The sequence below is a fragment of the Malus domestica genome, chromosome 15 (assembly GCF_042453785.1).
Source record: "Malus domestica chromosome 15, GDT2T_hap1".
Lineage (NCBI taxonomy): Eukaryota > Viridiplantae > Streptophyta > Magnoliopsida > Rosales > Rosaceae > Malus > Malus domestica.
The window spans coordinates 16,508,277-16,527,669 of record NC_091675.1 but is presented as its reverse complement, the minus strand read 5'-3'; the positions used below and the strand labels follow the sequence as shown (position 1 = coordinate 16,527,669).

Genomic DNA, 19,393 nt, shown 5'->3' with positions numbered 1-19,393 from the left:
TTTTAGCCGATAACTTTGATTTCCACAATTGTTAGATCTTTTATTTTCAATATCAACCATTAATTTTCTGTTTCACTCCGGCCTACATAGTAGCATTGAAGAAAAATTGCAAATTCACTGCTAGAAGATAAAATGTAAACGATAATTCGTAAACCAAAATTTTGAATATGTTTTTTATTTGTTAACTCACGGAAGCTAAAGATTACAGGAAGCAGCAGCTAGGTCTGCAACATGAGGATCAACCTTAGGTAATATGTGAGACACACAAGAACAGAGCAAGTAGCATATACCAATTACCCCTACAAAGCAAAATACAGATCTCGAAATACAATTTAACTGCAAAAAATGTAATATTCTTGCAACCAAGATAACTAGTGACTCGAGGGGCAAACATCTCACTGGCAATCGGACTCTTGGAACTTTAAGGAGTATGTTCACTGGTCCTTTACTTTGATAGCACACCGAATCGAGTTAAAGCTCGCACCAACAGGAGAAAGATACCATGCTCCGTCTTATTTGTGTGCCGCAGATACTGTTCAAGCAGCAGGGACCTTCCTGCCATCTTCAATAAAGAAAATTGCAGCTTCTGGGACCTGAGAAAGGAGGAAAACAAAAGTTTTGGATACTTTAAACTAAGCACGTATAAAGTCGAAAACACAAGATTACCAAAACATGGCTAAAAAGGGGGACAAGGGGACAATAATGCAAAATCAACTCATATGGTTTCTTCAGATACATGTATGCTTTTGGCTTTTCGGTATAAATTAAAGTACACGTTCAATTCATGCCAATCAAAATTAAGAATACGTCTTCACAGGCGTTAACACTCCAGTTTCAACATTCATTTACGTTTTTGGTGATGCTAAATACAACCCAGCCTTACCATTTGACTATTCTGCAAAACAATTGAAACTGAAAAATTACCATTAAATAGAAAGAAAAATGAAACGAAAAATCAGACCAAAGTTGATATTAAGATTTTCTATTCAGGTTGAACATGGATCTCTACATGAACATATTTGAAGATTTGAAGGTTAAAGCAAAGGCCTTCGGCCTTCGGCCTTCTATGGCATATTAAATACCTCCCCTTGTACAAAAATAGAAAGAAGAAGAAAAACAAGCATAAAAGGATAATCCTTGATGCCCTGACTTTTAGAAGGATTCACTAAAAAAAATTCCTAAGCATGGTGCTACCCCATGCAATCACCCAAGGACATGAAGTGTTAAAATCAAAATGACGACAAAAAAATTTGACACTACATGGTACATACGTCCCAAAGCCAAAATTTGGCTAACTGTTTATATGTACTAATATTTAGTTTTTAATTTCACAACTTCCTCACCACATTTCAATTCTTCTTCCTCAGATAACATTTCAATTTATACCATATATTGCGATCCTCATTCATACAATATAGTAACTCCTCTTTGGCCTAATTCATTCATATTCAAAGCGTTAAAGAGGTTAATGCTTTTACTGGAACTAAGAACTTCTGTTTTGAACAAAAGGTGAAAACAAAGAGAAACAGTAAGTGAAGTAGCTTACATCAGGCCAAGTATCCGTAATGAACTCCACAATGTCATAGGCTATATCTCCTTGAACATCAATTTGGTCCTTCTCAGTTGGCCCCTGCAACCAACCATTCAAATTAATTATAACAAACCATAATAGCAGATGACAGACCAGATTTCAAAAACCATTTCTTAATATTTATCATACCTTAACAACAGAGGCTCCTGTAGCAAACTTTTTACCCAATTTCTTTGAAGCGTCACTAAGTTTGACACCTGAATTGTAATCAAAGAAACCAAGTTAATTATGGTAGGAACAAAATAAGGATATCCAAATAGAAAGACAAAGGATGTAAAGCAGCAGATCGCTCACCAAAAAGCTCCAGTCCTTTCACAGTGGTGATACATTTTCGCTTATTACGTGTAACCTTTTCAATCGTAACTTCTTGCTTATCCTAAAGCAAAACCCAATACCAAGTTTAGTAATTTTACTCTAAAGGTTCTCAAAACAAATATTGTTATGCAACTAGTTCACCTAGAGAGCTTGTTTGCAAAGGGTTACACCTATTGGATAGACAAGAACACTTTCAAAAGTCTCACCTTCTTCTTAATCTTCCCGCCTGGAAGACGCTTGACTTCTTCTTTAGGTGCTGGAGTGCCACCGTCAAGCCAAATACAGGGGGCGGGGAGTGAAGAAAGTCGTTACAATTTGAATTCGCAAAGCGGAAAACAATCTTTCCAAATAAAATTAAAGCCGAAAAAAATAACACAATTAACATCCCATTTCATCTCATAGCAGCACAAACAAACACACAACAACAACACATGTTTATGCATTCCATATGCTCTGTATCCACACTCATAATTCCTCCAATCCAGACCAGAAAAAGTAACAATGTTCAAATAAATACATTCACACACACACACACACACACAACATATACATATTTATAGTATTACCTGAAGAAGCAGCTCCATCACCACCTCCAGAAGAAATACCAGTGGACTGCAACTGGTTGGCTACTTTATCAATTTCCTTAGTATTAGCCTCTGCACAAATAAAATTAATACAAACAATTTAAACTTTTTCGTTAAGATAACAAATAAATATAACAAAACAGAGTAATCATACAAAATTAAACTTGATTAAAAATAAATTAGGGTTCGGGAGAAAGATTGAACCTTTAACGAGATCCGGGTAAAGGTCCGGGGCGTTTTGGATCAACCATGGCTTGCATTTCTCGAAATCGGGTCCGAATTCACAGTACTCTGCAGGCAAACTGCACACCGCGCAGTACAGTACGCGAACCGGTTGGGGCTTCCCCGCCATCAGAGCTCAGCCTCAAGCTCCCCTCTCTCTCTAACCCTCGCTCTGTAATTGGGAAAGTCAAAACGCTGCGTTTAGGTTACACAAATTGGTGAACTGATGACGTTGTATTGCAGCTGCATGATGACGATGAGATTATAGGGATTGTTGGATTACAGGTGTCAGATGTTGGTCTAAAAACGGTTGGTCTTACTGATTGGGGCCCATTCTGTTATGAGTTTCTAAGTTTCTTGGGCCCAGTAAACCCACGTATTTGAAATAAGTTAGAAATATTTTAATGAGTATTGATATTGCCACTCCAAAAAAATCTCACTATTCAGTTGTAACAAGTGTATTTTTCTTTTTAAATATAAAAAATTTGTAATGCCAATAGTGGTTTTCCTTTTAAATTTTGAAGTTTTTACTTTTTTTTTTCAAGGGCGGAAATGAAGATTTGAAGTTGACATAATTTTCAATGCACATAAGCATAACTAGGCATTCAAGAAAAACGCGCACCAGATAAGAGAACATCAAATTTTGACTCTAAAACCAGTTATGCTTTTATTTACTGGTAGAATCATAATAATTTCAAAGTACCCAAATATTTTTTTTTGGGTAAAAGAAGAAAACAAAACAAAAAAAAACAAAAAAAAACGTGGATGACACGTGGCGCCCAGTCAGTGCGCCACTTCACAGTTAATAGGAGACTTAACAGTTTGACTAACGGATGTATGAGACTGTCCCAAAATTTACACTTTAGGTATGAATCTGAGACGAAAAAAATTTGATGTACTAAATGTTAAAAACCACGAAACATGAGGGTAGTAAACAGTCTTTTACCTTTTTTTTTTTTAATGGAAAGTACCCAAACATTGTTGGTAATACTAGAAAGGGTAGAAATTCCCAAACAAGAATGAAAAGAACAATTTTACTAGCATATGTAATTGTTTGAAGTGACAAATTATATACCATGTAGGGCATGCAAACCATGTAACATATTATTGTCATAATTTGAAGCTTCTTTTTTGTTTTGTTTTTCTAAATTTTTTTGTGGTCCCTATGGTGATACTATATTTTTAATATGAGCCTCGTGGTAAAAATAAAATTGTTAATTAAGCTCCTGTGACGAGTCTGTCACAATTGAAGTTCAAATCTAAACCTTCTTTAGGTTTCCGTTAAAAAAAAACACACACATAGAATGTGTCTCACGTGGATAAGTTAACTTGATTTTTAGCAATTTTTTAGGCAACAATGGTCACCAATAGCTTTTCGACGGTAGAAAATTAAGTCAAATTCGATAGATCACAACTATAGCTCATCAGGTTACAAACTTGATAGTCCACAAATAAATAATTATTCCACATTTTATCATAATTAATTTAGTAACATCATAGATCATAATTTCATTGTACTCTTCCAAGAGCAAATCACCATCGTTCCCACACTTTTTGCGTCCTCATTGTCTTTATAGTCAAATCTTCAACTGGCTTGGTGTAGAGGACTTAGCCTCCAAGTAATTCTGTAGGCAACGAACAAGCAAACATCACCACATCAAATGTTCTCGCCATCTTAGTTTAATTAAATGGTCGATTTTAACCTCACATGTGAGATTTATGTATTTGTTTTAATGGAAGACTAACAAAGTTTAAGTTTGGATCGTAATTGCTAACGAAGTTTACCCCAAGATTTTAATCCTTTCTTCAATGGAACCTACCGCGGACAAATCAAAGTATTGTTTGCCCTCTGTTAACAACTTTTTTCAGAACGAGGGTTTCATTGCATTGTCATTACAGGGACCACAAAAGAAATTTGGTCTTTTACTTACCAACTTTTGTTTAACTATATATGAAATTAAACAACGAATCCGCTGAAGTAAATTTTGAATACCAATTTCCTTTCAGTCCAGTGTTTTCTTTTCAAAATTCAAATAGGATCATAATTTTAATCTCGCTTCCAGTTAGTGAAGAAAACTTATATTGGGGAATTAGAGCTCCAAATACGACAATTAGTAGAGACTAATTTTAGTATTTGTCCACCTCATCATTCAATGCTGAAACATCATCATCTCTTACTGCCATCACTTATCGTTTCGTCGGTGATCTAACAGATGTCTAATTTTCAAAACGTTAGGTAGTTATTTAAAATGTTTTAAAAGGTTAAGGCTCATTTGAAATCACCCCAAAATGTTAGATAATTATCTATATTTAACCTCATTTTGAATTTTGGAATTTTTATTCTTTTAGGCTTTGAGAACGAGGACTCGAACTTAATACATCTTTTAATGTTTTTTTTTTTTTTGGAAACTTACATCTTTTAATGTTTAGAAGATAAGTACAATTAGATATTTAAGGAAAGTGCATGCGACATAAGTTAACATCGAATTTGAACCTAGGGAAGGGTAATGGTTATGGTGGACGGGTAACCGCGGTTATTTACTCATAACTGTTCATATTACCCACATAACCGTTTAACCGTTGGGTAATTGCATAAACGGTTATACTCATACCCATAACCGTTTATAAATGGTTAACCATACTCATAACTGTGTACCCATTTAACCATAACTGTTTACCCATTTAACTATAACCATTTACCCATTTAACTATAACCATTTACCCATTAATCTGTTTTTGAACCCGTTTATCATTTTTTTACTCATTTACCCCTTTTTCACCTATTTACAAGGTTTTTTTTTTAACAACTTGAAAATTACAAAATTCGGGAATTTCGAAGGCTTGATAAACGACTAAACATCATAGTCACACACTGCATTTTCTTTCACAACATTAACGAAGACCCATTTTTTCGACAATTTAGCTCATCAACCATAGAAAACACTTAATCCTATAAAATACAAAGTTAGAAGGCTGCCCAGCATAAATTGAACATCTAAAAATCATATCGACCTTTTTTCTCCATTGACCAAAAAAAAAAAGAGTATGATTATTCTTTAACACGTAATCAATTATATAGAAATTCAAGCTTCAGCAATTGCTAAAGCACAAAAATTCATAAAAATATTGCAATTCTTGGAGAAACCCAATTCATGAAACTTGAAATAATGAGCAATTAAAACCCATAACCGAATAAGAGTTAAAAAGAAAAAATAAAATTTGATGCCCTGTTTGGTTTCTAAGAAAATGCAAGAAATATATGGAAACTAAAACCAAAGAGAAACCGAGAGAGAGAGAGGAGGGGAACGTACGGAGACACTTTTCGAGGTAAGAATCTTGAGAGAGATAGAGAGAGAGATAGCGGTGTATATGCGAGAGAGGGCGGTGGAGATGAGAGAGAGGGCGCCGAGGAGGGAGAGATGAGCAGGGACGAGCGTTTCAGACTCTGGCGGAGAGATTGAAAATTTAAGGTTTTAAATTTTTGTTTTTAAATTTTACATATATTAAATTAAATGGGTAAATGGATATCCGTTATAACCGCGGATAATACCCATAACTGATGAGTACCCATTATAACCGTAAGTAATACCCATAACCGACCATTTAAATTTCACGGATAAACGGTTATATCCATAACCTTTTGTTCGTCTAAACGGTTACCCATAACCGTAATTGTGAACTTTAAATTGGTAGGTAACCGCGGTTAAACCCATGGGTATTTTGCCCACTCCTATTTGGACCGTACAAGCAAATTCTATTTTCATTGACTGGGAGAATCATAACAAATTCAAATAACCAACCATATTTGGTAGTGCTAGCATTGTCAAGAACAGAGAAAGAACAAATTTAGTAGCATATTTAATCGTTTGGAGTGACAAATTACATACCATATAGGCATGTAAACAATAGTAACATATTATTATCATAATTAGAGGTTTCTTTTAAGATTTTTTTACCAAAATTTTGTTTAACCATGTACATAAAATTAAATAACAAATCGGCTAAAATAAATCTTACAATACCAACTAGCTTTCGGTCTAATATTTTCTTTTCAAAATTTAAAACGGAACATAATTTGAATTCTGCTCCCCCACTAATGAATAAAAACGTATATTGTTAGTAATCAGGGTAAAATCCAAGATAGCCAATATTAATCCACTTGGATTTGAGTTGTCATAACTAGTCACTCCAAGATTTTCAATTCCAACACAACCGTTGAATGCTTTTATAGACGAGGCACATTTCCTAATGCCAATTGACTTTCACACCCTTAACCAAAATTGTATATATACACCCTATTTACACGTATATACATACATCATTTGTTTAATTGCATTTCTTAATGGATTATTATATTAGCACCCCACAAATTGTTGAATAAACCTCACATACTTAATACACCCCACATTTGCTTTTTCAATTAAAAATTATTTTAATACACCACACTTCCTTCCTCATAATACCCTCACACCCCCACATTCTTAATATACACCTTACATTTTCTACATACACCCCACATTTTTTATATACCCCACATTTCTCAAATCTTATAACACTCATTTTTAATTTTGCCGAATGATTTCAAACTATCTGAACGTTAGTTTGCCAAATGATTTCAAATTGAATGATTTGAAAAAATGTTTAGGTTCATTTGAACATTTTTTAATAACAATAATAATGATTTCAAAGCTTTCGAAACACTGATTTCGTGTTTCATTCATCAAAAATAATTTTTCTCAATCAACATGTTTGTAGTTTCATTGCTTATGGTTTTATTCAACAATGGAGGGTGGGAGGGATTTTTGATAGTTGAAGTAGATAAATAATACGTTAAAAATGATTTGGGGTGTATTTATAAATTTTTTATTATTTTTTAAACCTAATAAGGTCAAAATTGTCATTGCATAGTAGAGTAAATAAGTCATTAATATTAATTTTTAATGTGGGGTGCATTCAACATTTTGTGGGGTGCTAATATAAAAAGCCTTCTTAATCCCTACCCTCATCTCTTCCTCAGCAAAGAACTCATGGCAAATTCTAAAGCTTGTGCTGCCTGCAAATACCAAAGGAGAAAATGTACCCAAACCTGTGAGTTGGCCGCATACTTCCCGGCCAGCAGGTTTGTAGAGTTTGTAAATGCGCAGCATATGTTCGGTATGAGCAACATTGAAAAGATTCTGGCTACGGTGGAGCCGGATCAAAGACCAGCAACGGCTGAGACTATACTCTTTGAAGGGAATATATGGAGGAATAATCCTTCTGTGGTTGCCTTGGTGTTACCAGATTCCTCCGCGAACAAGTAGATTTCTATCGGAAAGAACTTGAGATGACAAATCTATATCTAGCATTTTACAGGGAATTAAAACAGCAGCTTGATTCGCTCAAAATACAATCAGCACAAGAAGCACCGGTCGTCCCCGATCAAGTAAGCCATGATTTTAATTTTTATTGATGTTGTCTACTTATCTTCTTACTGAATTATTGTTAATTAATGTTGGAGTATGTGGCCAAGTGGCCAACTTTTGGCTATAAAAAATTATAAAGAAAAAAGGTGGACAACCACTTCCTTGTTTTGGGGAAGAAAAAAAGGGTTGCTTTTCTCTTTTACCACCCGTGACTTTGGTTCTTCATAATTGTGAGGTTGGTTGCCTTTGGGAGTAAGTGTGAGAAAGAGAAGCAGCCCATTTCGGTTTTGAAGAGAGGGAGATAGAGAGCATCAGAAAATAAAGGGTGCTGCATCTCCTCTTTGAAGGGAAGAAGAAAGTGCTCATCTTCAATTGGTTAGTAATCATCCACCAAAGTAGTTGTTGTAATAGCTTTGAGCTATATGTATAGAGAAGAAATTATTCATTATATTTCTTTCTCTATTTGTATTTTTGGTGTGTGAGAGCTATTGGGTGTATTGGGCTTTTCGGTTGTGAGATTGCCAATACTTTGTAAACTCCCATTTGGTTGATAGTGAATTATTGGGTGAGCTCCTACTGCTCCGAGGACGTACTCCAGTTACACTGACTGTGGAGGAACCTCGTTAAAATCTTGGTGTCTTTAATATTTTGTTCTTGCATTTCATTTGATATATTTTCTGTGGGTTAGCTTAATTTGGTTCCGCGTGGTTTGGTGCTATCCTAGCACAACAATTGGTATCAGAGCACTGGTTGCTCTTGGGTACTGTCTAGTTGCCAAAGATGTCAGACGGGCAAGATGAGAATCCTTTTGGAAGCAGCTTCGGGTTTGCAAGAACTACGGTACAAAATGCAAAGTTCGAAGTGGAAAAGTTTGATGGTACAAACAATTTCGGGATGTGGCAATGTGAGGTCAAAGATGTGTTGGCTCAACAAGATCTACTTGCCGCTTTGGGAGAGAAGCCGGAATTGGAGAAATTAAATTTGTGGGCTTGCTCTTCAATTCGGTTGTGCCTTGCAAAAACTCAGAAGTATTTTGTGATGCGGGAGACGGTAGCAAGTGTATTGTGCCAAAAATTGGAAGACAGCTACACTTGAAGAAAAAGCTTTACCGCTTCCAATACAAAGAAGGTACAAAAATGATTAGACACATTGATGCTTTTAATAAGTTGATTGCCGACTTGTTAAATTTAGATGAGGATATTAAGGATGAAGATAAGGCCTTAATATTGTTGAATTCATTACCGGACTCTTATGAGCATTTTGTTACTATTATTATGCATGGTAAAGAAACTGTGAAATTTGAAGATGTGTCAAATGCCTTGATGAATTATGAAATGAGGCATAGAGATAAAAACCATGATAATACCTCTGAAGCTTTATTTGTTAGAGGTAGATCATAGAGAGAAGATCATTTTCTAGTAGGAAAAAATCACAGTCTCGACCTAGAGGAAACTCTAAAGGTAGAAAACCTTTGGAAATGGATGAATGTGCATTTTGTCGTAATAAGGGCAATTGGAAGAAAGATTGTCCTAAATTGAAGACCAAAGGCAAAGAAAGTTCTAAAGCTAATGTTACTGAGGTTGAAACAGATTTTTCTGATTTTGCTTTAACCACTTCCTCATCATTTGATTGTGCTACTAAGTGGGTGTTGGATACGGGTTGTACTCATCATATGACTCCTCACAAGGATTGGTTTTCAAGCTTGAAAGAGTTTGATGGTGGAGTTGTGTTCATGGGAGATGACAATCCTTGCACAACAAAAGGGATTGGTACAGTTCGGTTGAAGTTGCATGATGGCATGGTTAAAGAGTTGACAGGTGTTCGGTATGTACCGAATTTGAAGAAAAATCTTATTTCTTTGGGTACTTTGGAATCCAAGGGCTTCAGGTTTCATTCAGATGGACAGACATTGAAAGTTACTTATGGTGCACTTGTTGTGATGAAAGCTCCTCGATGTGGCCATTTGTATTTATTGCAAGGAAGCACTGTGACAGGTGAAGCATCTGTAGTCTCAGAAAATATGGGCATATCTGATTCTGATACTACTAGACTGTGGCATATGAGATTAGGCCATGCAGGTGAGAAAGCTCTACAAGGGCTTGTGAAACAAGGTCTTCTAAAAGGTGCCACGACCTGTAAGCTTGATTTCTGCGAGCATTGTGTCTTGGGAAAGCAAACTAGAGTGAAGTTTGGTACTGCTGTACATCAGACGAAGGGCATTCTTGATTATGTGCATTCAGATGTTTGGGGTCCTACAAAGACTCCCTCTTTGAGTGGTAGACATTGGTTTGTGACCTTTGTTGATGATTATTCAAGAAGGTCTTGGGTTTACACTATGAAGCACAAGAGTGATGTATTGAGCATTTTCTTGAGTTGGAAGAAAATGGTTGAGAACCAGACTGGGAGAAAGATTAAGATTTTGAGATCGGATAATGGTGGTGAATACACATCCGACCCTTTCTTTAAAGTTTGCAAAAAGGAAGGAATTGTGAGACATTTCAGTGTTCGAGGAACTCCACAACAAAATGGAGTTGCAGAAAGATTGAATCGAACCTTGCTTGAAAAGGTTAGATGTATGTTGTCTCAGTCGGGTTTAAGCAAGTCATTTTGGGCAGAGGCAGTTAATTATGCATGTCACATCATCAACCGGTTACCCTCAGCTGCTGTTCAGGGTAAGACACCAATGGAGGTATGGACTGAAAAACCTTCTTCTGATTATGACTATATCCGTATTTTTGGTTCACCTGCTTATTTTCATGTGACTGAAAATAAACTTGATCCTATAGCCAAAAAGGCTATCTTTCTTGGTTTTAGTAGTGGTGTCAAATGTTACAGGTTGTGGTGCCCAGAGATGAAAAAACTTGTAATCAGCAGAGATGTGACATTTGATGAAGAAAGTATGTTCAAAGACTCTGAGAAGAATGTGAAAGATGTCCAACAGGTGGAGCTTGAGAAAGTTGCCTCTGGTACTTCAAATCCTATTTCCGCTGATGTCGAAGCCACTACAAGTGAAGAAGTTGGAGACCATGAGGATGTTGAAGAAGTTGAACTTGAAGATTCTATTCAAGTTGAAGAGCAAGTTTCACCTCAAAAGTCTATTGCCAAGAACAGAGGAAAGAGACAAATTACCAAGCCAGCTCGGTTTAGTGACTATGTTGCTTTTGCTCTTCCTATTATCATTGATGATATTCCATCCAATTTCGAGGAAGCCATTGAGAGTGAGGAGAAGAAGAGGTGGTGCAATGCCATGGGTGATGAGATGAATTCTCTCTTGAAGAACAAGACTTGGGAGTTAGCTAAATTGCCTAAGGGCAAGAAAGCTATCGGTTGCAAATGGGTGTATGCCAAGAAGGAAGATGCTGATGAGAAAAGCAATGTGAGATTCAAAGCAAGATTAGTTGCTAAAGGGTATGCACAAAAGGAAGGCATTGACTACAATGAAATATTTTCTCCAGTTGTGAAGCACTCCTCAATTCATATTATGTTAGCTCTTGTTGCACAGTATGATCTTGAGCTTGTGCAACTTAATGTGAAGACGGCTTTCCTACATGGTGATTTGAATGAAGAGATTTATATGTATCAACCGGATGGGTATATAGTGAAAGGGAAGGAGAACTTGTTTTGCAAATTGAAGAAATCACTATATGGCTTGAAGCAATCTCCAAGGCAATGGTATTTGAGGTTTGATAAATTTATGAGAGGCCAAAATTATTCTAGAAGTCAATATGATCATTGTGTGTACTTCAAGAAGTTGCAAGATGGGTCTTTCATTTATTTGTTGATATATGTTGATGATATGTTGATTGCCTCAAAGAATGTTGAAGAGATTGAAAAATTGAAGAAGCAAATGAAGAATGAGTTTGAGATGAAGGATATTGGTGAAGCGAAGAAGATCCTTGGCATGGAGATCACTAGAGATAGAGAGAAAGGTTTGGTCAGTTTGAATCAAAGACAATATCTTGAAAAGTTGATTCGGAAATTTGGAGTTCATGATTCAACCAAACCGGTTAGTACCCCTTTGACTCCTCATTTTAAATTGAGTTCTTTACAGTGTCCTAAAACTGATAAAGAGAAGCTGCAAATGAAAAATATACCATATGCAAATTTGGTTGGTAGTTTGATGTATGCAATGGTATGCTCTAGACCAGATATTGCTTATGCAGTTGGCATGGTGAGTCGATATATGCATAATCCAGGTAAAGAGCATTGGCAAGCAGCTAAGTGGATATTGAGGTATCTCCATAGTACTCGAGATGTTGGTTTATGCTTTGAGAGAGATGACTCTGGTATTGGTCATTTTGCAGTTGGTTATGTTGATTCAGATTATGCATGTGATCTAGATGGAAGAAAGTCTACTACAGGCTATGTGTTTACTATGGCTAAAGGACCAGTTTGTTGGAGGTCCATTTTGCAGTCGTCTGTTGCCTTGTCTACTACAGAGGCTGAATATATGGCAGTTGCTGAAGCTATAAAAGAGGCCATTTGGATACATGGGCTGATTAGAGATTTGGGGGTTGATCAGAAGCAGGTGGAGGTACATTGTGATAGTCAAAGTGCTATTTATTTGGCTAAGTATCAAGTTCATCATGCGATGACCAAGCACATAGATGTGCGTTATCACTTTGTTCGTGAAATTGTTGGTGAAGGGGAAATCATTCTCCAGAAGATTCCAACTAAAGACAACCCCGCTGATATGTTGACTAAGGTTGTTGGTGTAGCCAAGTTTGTTCATTGCTTGAACTTGGCTCATATTTTGCCTATATAAAGAAGGCGTTGAGCAGTAGGAGTTTTGGAGCATTTGGCTCGGCATGAGTTGTTCTCTTGCTAGTGTTTGGGAGTGATGTTGTGTGTTAATTGTGTTGGTTGGCTTATCATGGCGTTTTTCGAAACTTGGCCAAGGTGGAGATTGTTGGAGTATGTGGCCAAGTGGCCAACTTTTGGCTATAAAAAATTATAAAGAAAAAAGGTGGACAACCACTTCCTTGTTTTGGGGAAGAAAAAAAGGGTTGCTTTTCTCTTTTACCACCCGTGACTTTGGTTCTTCATAATTGTGAGGTTGGTTGCCTTTGGGAGTAAGTGTGAGAAAGAGAAGCAGCCCATTTCGGTTTTGAAGAGAGGGAGATAGAGAGCCTCAGAAAATAAAGGGTGCTGCATCTCCTCTTTGAAGGGAAGAAGAAAGTGCTCCTCTTCAATTGGTTAGTAATCATCTACCAAAGTAGTTGTTGTAATAGCTTTGAGCTATATGTATAGAGAAGAAATTATTCATTATATTTCTTTCTCTATTTGTATCTTTGGTGTGTGAGAGCTATTGGGTGTATTGGGCTTTTCGGTTGTGAGATTGCCAATACTTTGTAAACTCCCATTTGGTTGATAGTGGATTATTGGGTGAGCTCCTACTGCTCCGAGGACGTACTCCAGTTACACTGACTGTGGAGGAACCTCGTTAAAATCTTGGTGTCTTTAATATTTTGTTCTTGCATTTCATTTGATATATTTTCTGTGGGTTAGCTTAATTTGGTTCCGCGTGGTTTGGTGCTATCCTAGCACAACAATTAATCTATCTTTTTCGGACAAAAACAACATATGTAGACTAAAATAAAATAGCTGATTTATTCTTATTAATTATTTTGTGTAATGTAGTTCCCTCGGATCACGGCTGAGATGAAAAAGTACGAAGAAGGGTACATCTACATGTCGAGTTTGGAAGACGCACAAGAGAAAGCCTTTGTCATCGGGCACATGCAACCAGCAAGTTTCAGTGGACCTGGAGAGTCCAGGTACTGAAATTTTTTAACTTTTTTTATGGGGTGTGCTATCCACACACCTCTTAATAATTTCTGCCTGTTGATCTTCTTCAATTCATCCGATCCGACGGCCGAAAATTAAAAAGGTGTGTAAGAAGTAAAATGGGGTGTGTGGATATCACACCCCTTTTTTATTTATAATGTACCTTTTCTTTTTATTTATATTCTTAATTTAAACGGAGGTGTGGGGAAGAGAAAAAGGAGATGAGGTAGATCGTTAGGGGAGAGTGATGGGGGAGACGAAGATAATTTGTAAGAAGCGCACAATGAGTTGGTTTTTGAAAAGCATTAGGGTTAACATCCAAAATATGTTACTTGACTCCCACGCTTGCGCGGGGATGCATATAAGGTAAACGTCATATTATTTGATTTCTACTTTGGTGTGTATGAATGTATACATGGCTTGCGAATAACTTTGTCCTTTAAAATCTCATGCTTCAAATCACTTTTATTTTAAAAATAAGGGAATTTTAACGAAAAATTCCTGGTACTGTTCACTTTAACGAAAAACCATATTTTTACACTAAAATGTCAATTATGGTACTATTCACTTTACTCTTTATTTTGTCCTTATCGTTAAAACTCAAAGTTTTCAAACCCTTTTCATTAGTTTTTCCGTAAAATAATGATAATAAATTATTTTAAAACAAGTATAGGGACAAATCTTTTTTTTACCAAACTTACAAGAGATCTCCATTTACAAACCTCTTATGTGGACAATGAGATGAAATGCCAAGTCATTTAGTGCAATTAAGTGGGGTTTCGTTTTTTCTCGTCCTTTTTCTTTTATTTCATTGATTGAATTTTTTTTTTTATCAAGACCGTTTGGTTTTATCCACGTAATTATCCCAATAATAAAATATTTACATGTCAGCATTTTAATTTTATAAACCTTACTCTCTACTAACAACCACATCACCCCTCCTATGACTTTTCGTTGTTGTCGGACTCATTTTGCATTTGCTTTTTATTGATTTATGAGCGCGAGGCTTAGAGTTACGACGATCTCGCATTCCAGTATTGTAAAATGAGTGTGCATTATGGTATTGTTAATGGGACTTGATGTTTCGTGAGATGGATTTTGAACATCTGGTAGAGAGAGAGGAGGGCAATTGCCGACGGAGGAGTTGCCAGCCCGATGGTGGAGTGGGGATGCTGATGGGGTAGGTTAGAGTGGGTCGGGGGAGCTTCGGAGGCTTAGGGTTCTTTGGCTGACGAGGAACTTGGGGTCATTGGTGGAGTGGTGTTGTAGGTTGTTAATTTTTTTGGTAATTAACTGTGTTTTAATTCGGTGGTTAAAAAATTAAATTCACCTAATCGCACTTGATGACTTTGCATACCTTATCATTATGTCGCATGAAATAGTTTGTAAATGTGATGTAAGAAGCTGTTCTCTTTTTTATTTTTTTATTTTACAAACGATATTATATACCCTAAGAGCAGCCCTCCCCCTAGACAATCCATTATTCAATCCACCTGTAAACAGTAACTGCCCTTAATGAACAGTAAATGTCTTTTGCATCTCCACCCTTGCACTTGAATACCCCTGGCAATAGGCAATAAAATATTATTTTTTATAATTAATATTATATTATTTAATTTGTACAAATTAATATTATATTATTAATTTATCTTTTCCAATCTCTTCTCGAAACTTCTACCACTTTTGTTTTCTTCTTCCTTCCCGCTCTCTCACTCCCCTCTCCCTCATTGTCTTCCTTTTTCTCTTCGGCCGACAGTCTCCCTCCCCACTCTCTTTTTCTCCCCCATTTCTCCCTGTTTTCTTCCTCAAACGAGAGAGCAGCACTGAACCCACCCGCCTCCCGCCATGTCTAAATCCATTGACGTGTCCTTCTTCCTCCTCCTGGTCCTCTGTGGCCGGGCCCAAGGAAGCCGCCTGCTTCTTTCCGACTTCAACCAATCAACGTCATCCGATCTGATCTCTGATGGAGTCCACCACCACCACCGGTCCCACACCTTCGCTCCCTACCTCACTCTCGAGAACGCCCTCTCGGCGCTGCAAGCAGACCTACGGGTTCCTGCCCTGCACCACCACCTTGATCGACAACCTCTTCCTGATTCCTGACAGAAAAAAAAAATTTAAAAAGACTGATGCCAGCCTGACGTCAGCCCCTGCTCGGGCTCTCAAGCTGGCAATTCCTCACAGGCCATTTGCTCGGGCCTTGGTTGCTGCTCGGGCTTGCTCATGCTGAAGCTAGTCGACAGGCCCTCAGGCCCTTTCTTCTCCCCCGTCCCTTGAGCAGGAGCTCCCGCTGGAGTTGCTCTAAGAGGGAGAGGTTGGATTTAGCTTCACAATATGCTAGCAATAATGTGATTTAAATTCACCTTATTTCTAACTCATTGTGAGACTAAGCTCCCCCCTCCTCCTGAACAATTTTCTCCTTTTAATTATTTCACTCTTTAAGTTGAACTATCATATACCTTTCTCCCACTTCTCACAAAAAATTATTCATTTTCATAATAAAAATAAAAGAAACTTCCTCGAATAAAAGTAAATAATGTTTTGCCCCTTGGTAATTTATTTTGAATTGATCTTCTTTCCATGAAATGCAGTGATGGAGCTACCTCGAAGTCGAAGGCCAAAGGAAAACAACCGTCGGATCAAGAATGAGTTTTACTCAGGGTGGAGTCAGTCAATGCTCAAGGGGACACTTCCCCCCATTTGGCAAACTCAGTAGTACTTATGCTAGTTATCAAACTCAATGTCGCTGGATAATTGTTTCGTTTTCAATTTTTAACATTTAATTTCAATTTCTCTTCTTGTTTTTTTTTTAATTGGAAATTTATTTTGTTAATAATTGTAATTTCAGATTTCAAAATCTAGTCAAATTTTGAAATCTCTCTAAAATTGATTTTAACTTTTATTATTTTCTTTTTTTTTATTCTTTAATACTATGTAGCAAAACATGCATGACACTCAAGTCTCAAATTTCGGCACCTATGCACTACCGACTGGTCAGTATTTACCAAAAATCATTCCACCTAAATGCTACGAACTTTTGGTCACATTTGCATCCTTTTTTTTATTCCTTGTATTGACATAACTAACTCATTTGAGATAAAAACGATAATATTACATGATGGATCAATAAATCTTTTTTCAGCAATCAAGTTATTCACAAAATATTTGTAAGGAGACTGGAGACACAAAAGAGGACAACAGACCTAGAGCCCAAGAGCGTACTTAATATAAAAAATCAATTGACTTAGTGGTCCTTCATTATTAAAATGAAAATTCACTTTAAATCTAGCTAGAACTAACAAATGTTCTGGCCATCTTACTTTAATTAAAAGGTCGATTTTAACCGCACATGTGAGATTTATGGGGTGTATTCAATTGAGATTTTGAGTATTTTAATTTTTTTAATGAAACTAGGGGTCTTCAATCAGGATTTTAAGTGATTCTCTGAAATTCAAGGTGTATTCAATTAGAATTTTAAGATAATTTATTAAAATCCTTAGAAATTCAGGTGTATTCAATTAGGATTTTAAAGAAGTTTATAACTTTCTAGGTGTATTCAATTAGAAATTGATTTTAAAGAATTTGAGAAAGTTGAGGAATTATAGGGAATTGGAGAGATTTCGTAGTGTATTTTAAGCATCCACAAGCCTCACCTCTCCCTATGAGATTTCGATGAAATTGAATCAAAATTTTATATGGAATCTCTTCAAATCAATTAAACTCCACAAAAATCCATGGATTTAGAAATACATTCAAGTCTCTCAAATTCTCAATTGAATGCACCTCCCTTATATACTTTGTTTTAACGGAAGACTAACGAAGTTTAGGTTTGGATCTCAATTGCTAACGAAACTTACCATAAGATTTTAATCCTTTCTCCAATGGACTCTACCGCAGACGAATCAAAATATTGTTTACCCTATGTTAGCAACTTTTTCGGCATAAGGATTTCTTTGCATTGTCATTACAGGACCACAAAAGAAATTTGGTCTTTTACTTACCAACTTTTGTTTAACGATATATGAAATTAAACAATGAATCCGCTGAAGTAAATTTTGAATGCCAATTTCCTTTCAGTCTAGTATTTTCTTTTCAAAATTCAAAAAGAAACATAATTTAAATCTTGCTTCCAGTTAGTGAAGAAAACTTACATTGGGGAATTAGAGCTTCAAATACGATAATTTAGAGACTAATTTTAGTATTTATCCACCTCATCATTCAATGCTAAAACATCAAGTAAAGCTCAGACACGACAACGGTGGACTAAACCAAGCTCAGGAGGGTTGAAGTGTAATTTTGATGGAGCGTGGCATGAAAGGTCGCATCGGGGAGGATATGGTATGGTTATACGTGATTGGGTGGGCAGTTTTATTGTTGCAGTTTCTGGGCATTTTTGCCATGTTATATTCACCCCTACATGCTGACTTGCTTGCGGCTGCTGAGTTGCTTGCGGCTAGGAGAGCAGCAGAGCTCCTAATGGAATTCCAAAGTGCTATTTCAAATTTGGTTTTGGAGGGAGGCTCAAGTGTTGGCTTGCAGCTGTGGATTGTTTAGAGGATGATTGTTCATTATTGGGACCTATAATTAACGACATCAAAGGAGTTTTACGCAGCATGGAGGGAACATCGTTGAACTTTGTGCATCGGGAAGCAAACAACATAGCACACAAGCTAGCTTGTGCTGGTTTGGGTGTTTCTAGTGAAGATAGGTGGGTTGAACCTCCCCCATATTTTATTTTAGATGCTTTGTTAGAAGACAATCAAGTTTAACCGTTTACGTTACGGTGAGGATAGCTACTTGTGCAGGACACTATTTTTTCCTTAGACCGAGTTGAAATCCCGACAAGGTTTTTATTGAGGCCCATTTTAGCACCCTATCCTGTAATACCCTGAAAATTTAAATATATGAATTTTATATTCATAATTGTGAATATGTGAAGAAAATAGAAATTAAATATTTGTACGGTCCCAAAGATAGAATTGAGAAAATCGTAAAGTTTTGTTCCGAGAATTATTATAATGTATGTATTCGTGGTATTGAGAGTTTATATTATTTTTCGGAAATTTATATTAATTTATTTGAGTTCAATTTTAAATTAAACTGCTTACGAGGTTTAAAGTTTGGAAATTAATTATTTAAAATTCGTTGTCCTTTTTAGGTCACCATTTATATTTTTGAACAGGGCTTGAACTCATGAATGCGTAGGCACAAACCGTTCGTGAAACGGAGTTATAATAAAGATATTATTAATATTTAAAGTCAGGGATGAATTGGTAATTTTAACCTTCTTTGGAAGGCTCCGGAAAATCTGGAGCCATGTGACATGCCACGTGTGTGGCTGGGATTAAAGGGAAAAAATGAGATGGACGGCTGTGATGAAAATAAAGGGTTAGAAATGAGAGAAATGAGAGAAAAAGGTGGGGGGAATGGACGAATGAAGGGGAAAGGGAATGAAAGAAAGGAGAAAAGGGAGAAGGATGGGAGAATTG

At 36.4% G+C, this 19,393-nt stretch overlaps 2 protein-coding genes across 3 annotated transcripts; one reads left to right on the top strand and one right to left on the bottom strand.

Moving 5' to 3' along the window:
- Positions 1–159: 159 nt before the first annotated feature.
- On the bottom strand, positions 160–3,010 carry LOC114821668 (translation machinery-associated protein 22-like). 2 transcript variants are annotated; one of them, XM_070814897.1, is made up of 8 exons: positions 2,695–2,971; positions 2,473–2,562; positions 2,113–2,162; positions 1,886–1,967; positions 1,721–1,788; positions 1,547–1,630; positions 507–593; positions 160–460 (listed from the first exon to the last, which is right to left on the bottom strand). In XM_070814897.1, exons 1-7 carry the CDS (start codon positions 2,840–2,842, stop codon positions 537–539), a joined length of 579 nt encoding a protein of 192 aa, XP_070670998.1. In that variant the 5' UTR covers positions 2,843–2,971; the 3' UTR covers positions 160–460; positions 507–536. The 2 variants fall into 2 exon arrangements, with proteins under 2 accessions (XP_070670998.1, XP_028950532.2); XM_029094699.2 differs by having other exon boundaries at positions 160–593; positions 2,695–3,010.
- A 4,729-nt stretch (positions 3,011–7,739) lies between these two features.
- LOC114821472 (LOB domain-containing protein 22-like) lies at positions 7,740–13,901 on the top strand. Its single transcript, XM_070812731.1, has 3 exons — positions 7,740–8,011; positions 8,068–8,137; positions 13,758–13,901. The coding sequence occupies exons 1-3, from the start codon at positions 7,740–7,742 to the stop codon at positions 13,899–13,901; spliced, it is 486 nt and encodes a 161-aa protein (XP_070668832.1).
- The last annotated feature ends 5,492 nt before the right edge of the window (positions 13,902–19,393 follow it).

Excerpts from the sequence above, each read along its gene's own strand:
- LOC114821668 (XM_029094699.2), bottom strand. The coding sequence starts at position 2,842 with ATGGCGGGGAAGCCCCAACCGGTTCGCGTACTGTACTGCGCGGTGTGC. Across the intron at positions 2,563-2,694 it reads TTACCCGGATCTCGTTAAAG|AGGCTAATACTAAGGAAATT; the intron begins GTTCAATCTTTC and ends TTATTTGTGCAG. Across the intron at positions 594-1,546 it reads TTACGGATACTTGGCCTGAT|GTCCCAGAAGCTGCAATTTT; the intron begins GTAAGCTACTTC and ends CTCCTTTCTCAG.
- LOC114821472 (XM_070812731.1), top strand. The coding sequence starts at position 7,740 with ATGGCAAATTCTAAAGCTTGTGCTGCCTGCAAATACCAAAGGAGAAAA. Across the intron at positions 8,012-8,067 it reads CCAGATTCCTCCGCGAACAA|GGAATTAAAACAGCAGCTTG; the intron begins GTAGATTTCTAT and ends AGCATTTTACAG. Across the intron at positions 8,138-13,757 it reads CACCGGTCGTCCCCGATCAA|TTCCCTCGGATCACGGCTGA; the intron begins GTAAGCCATGAT and ends TGTGTAATGTAG.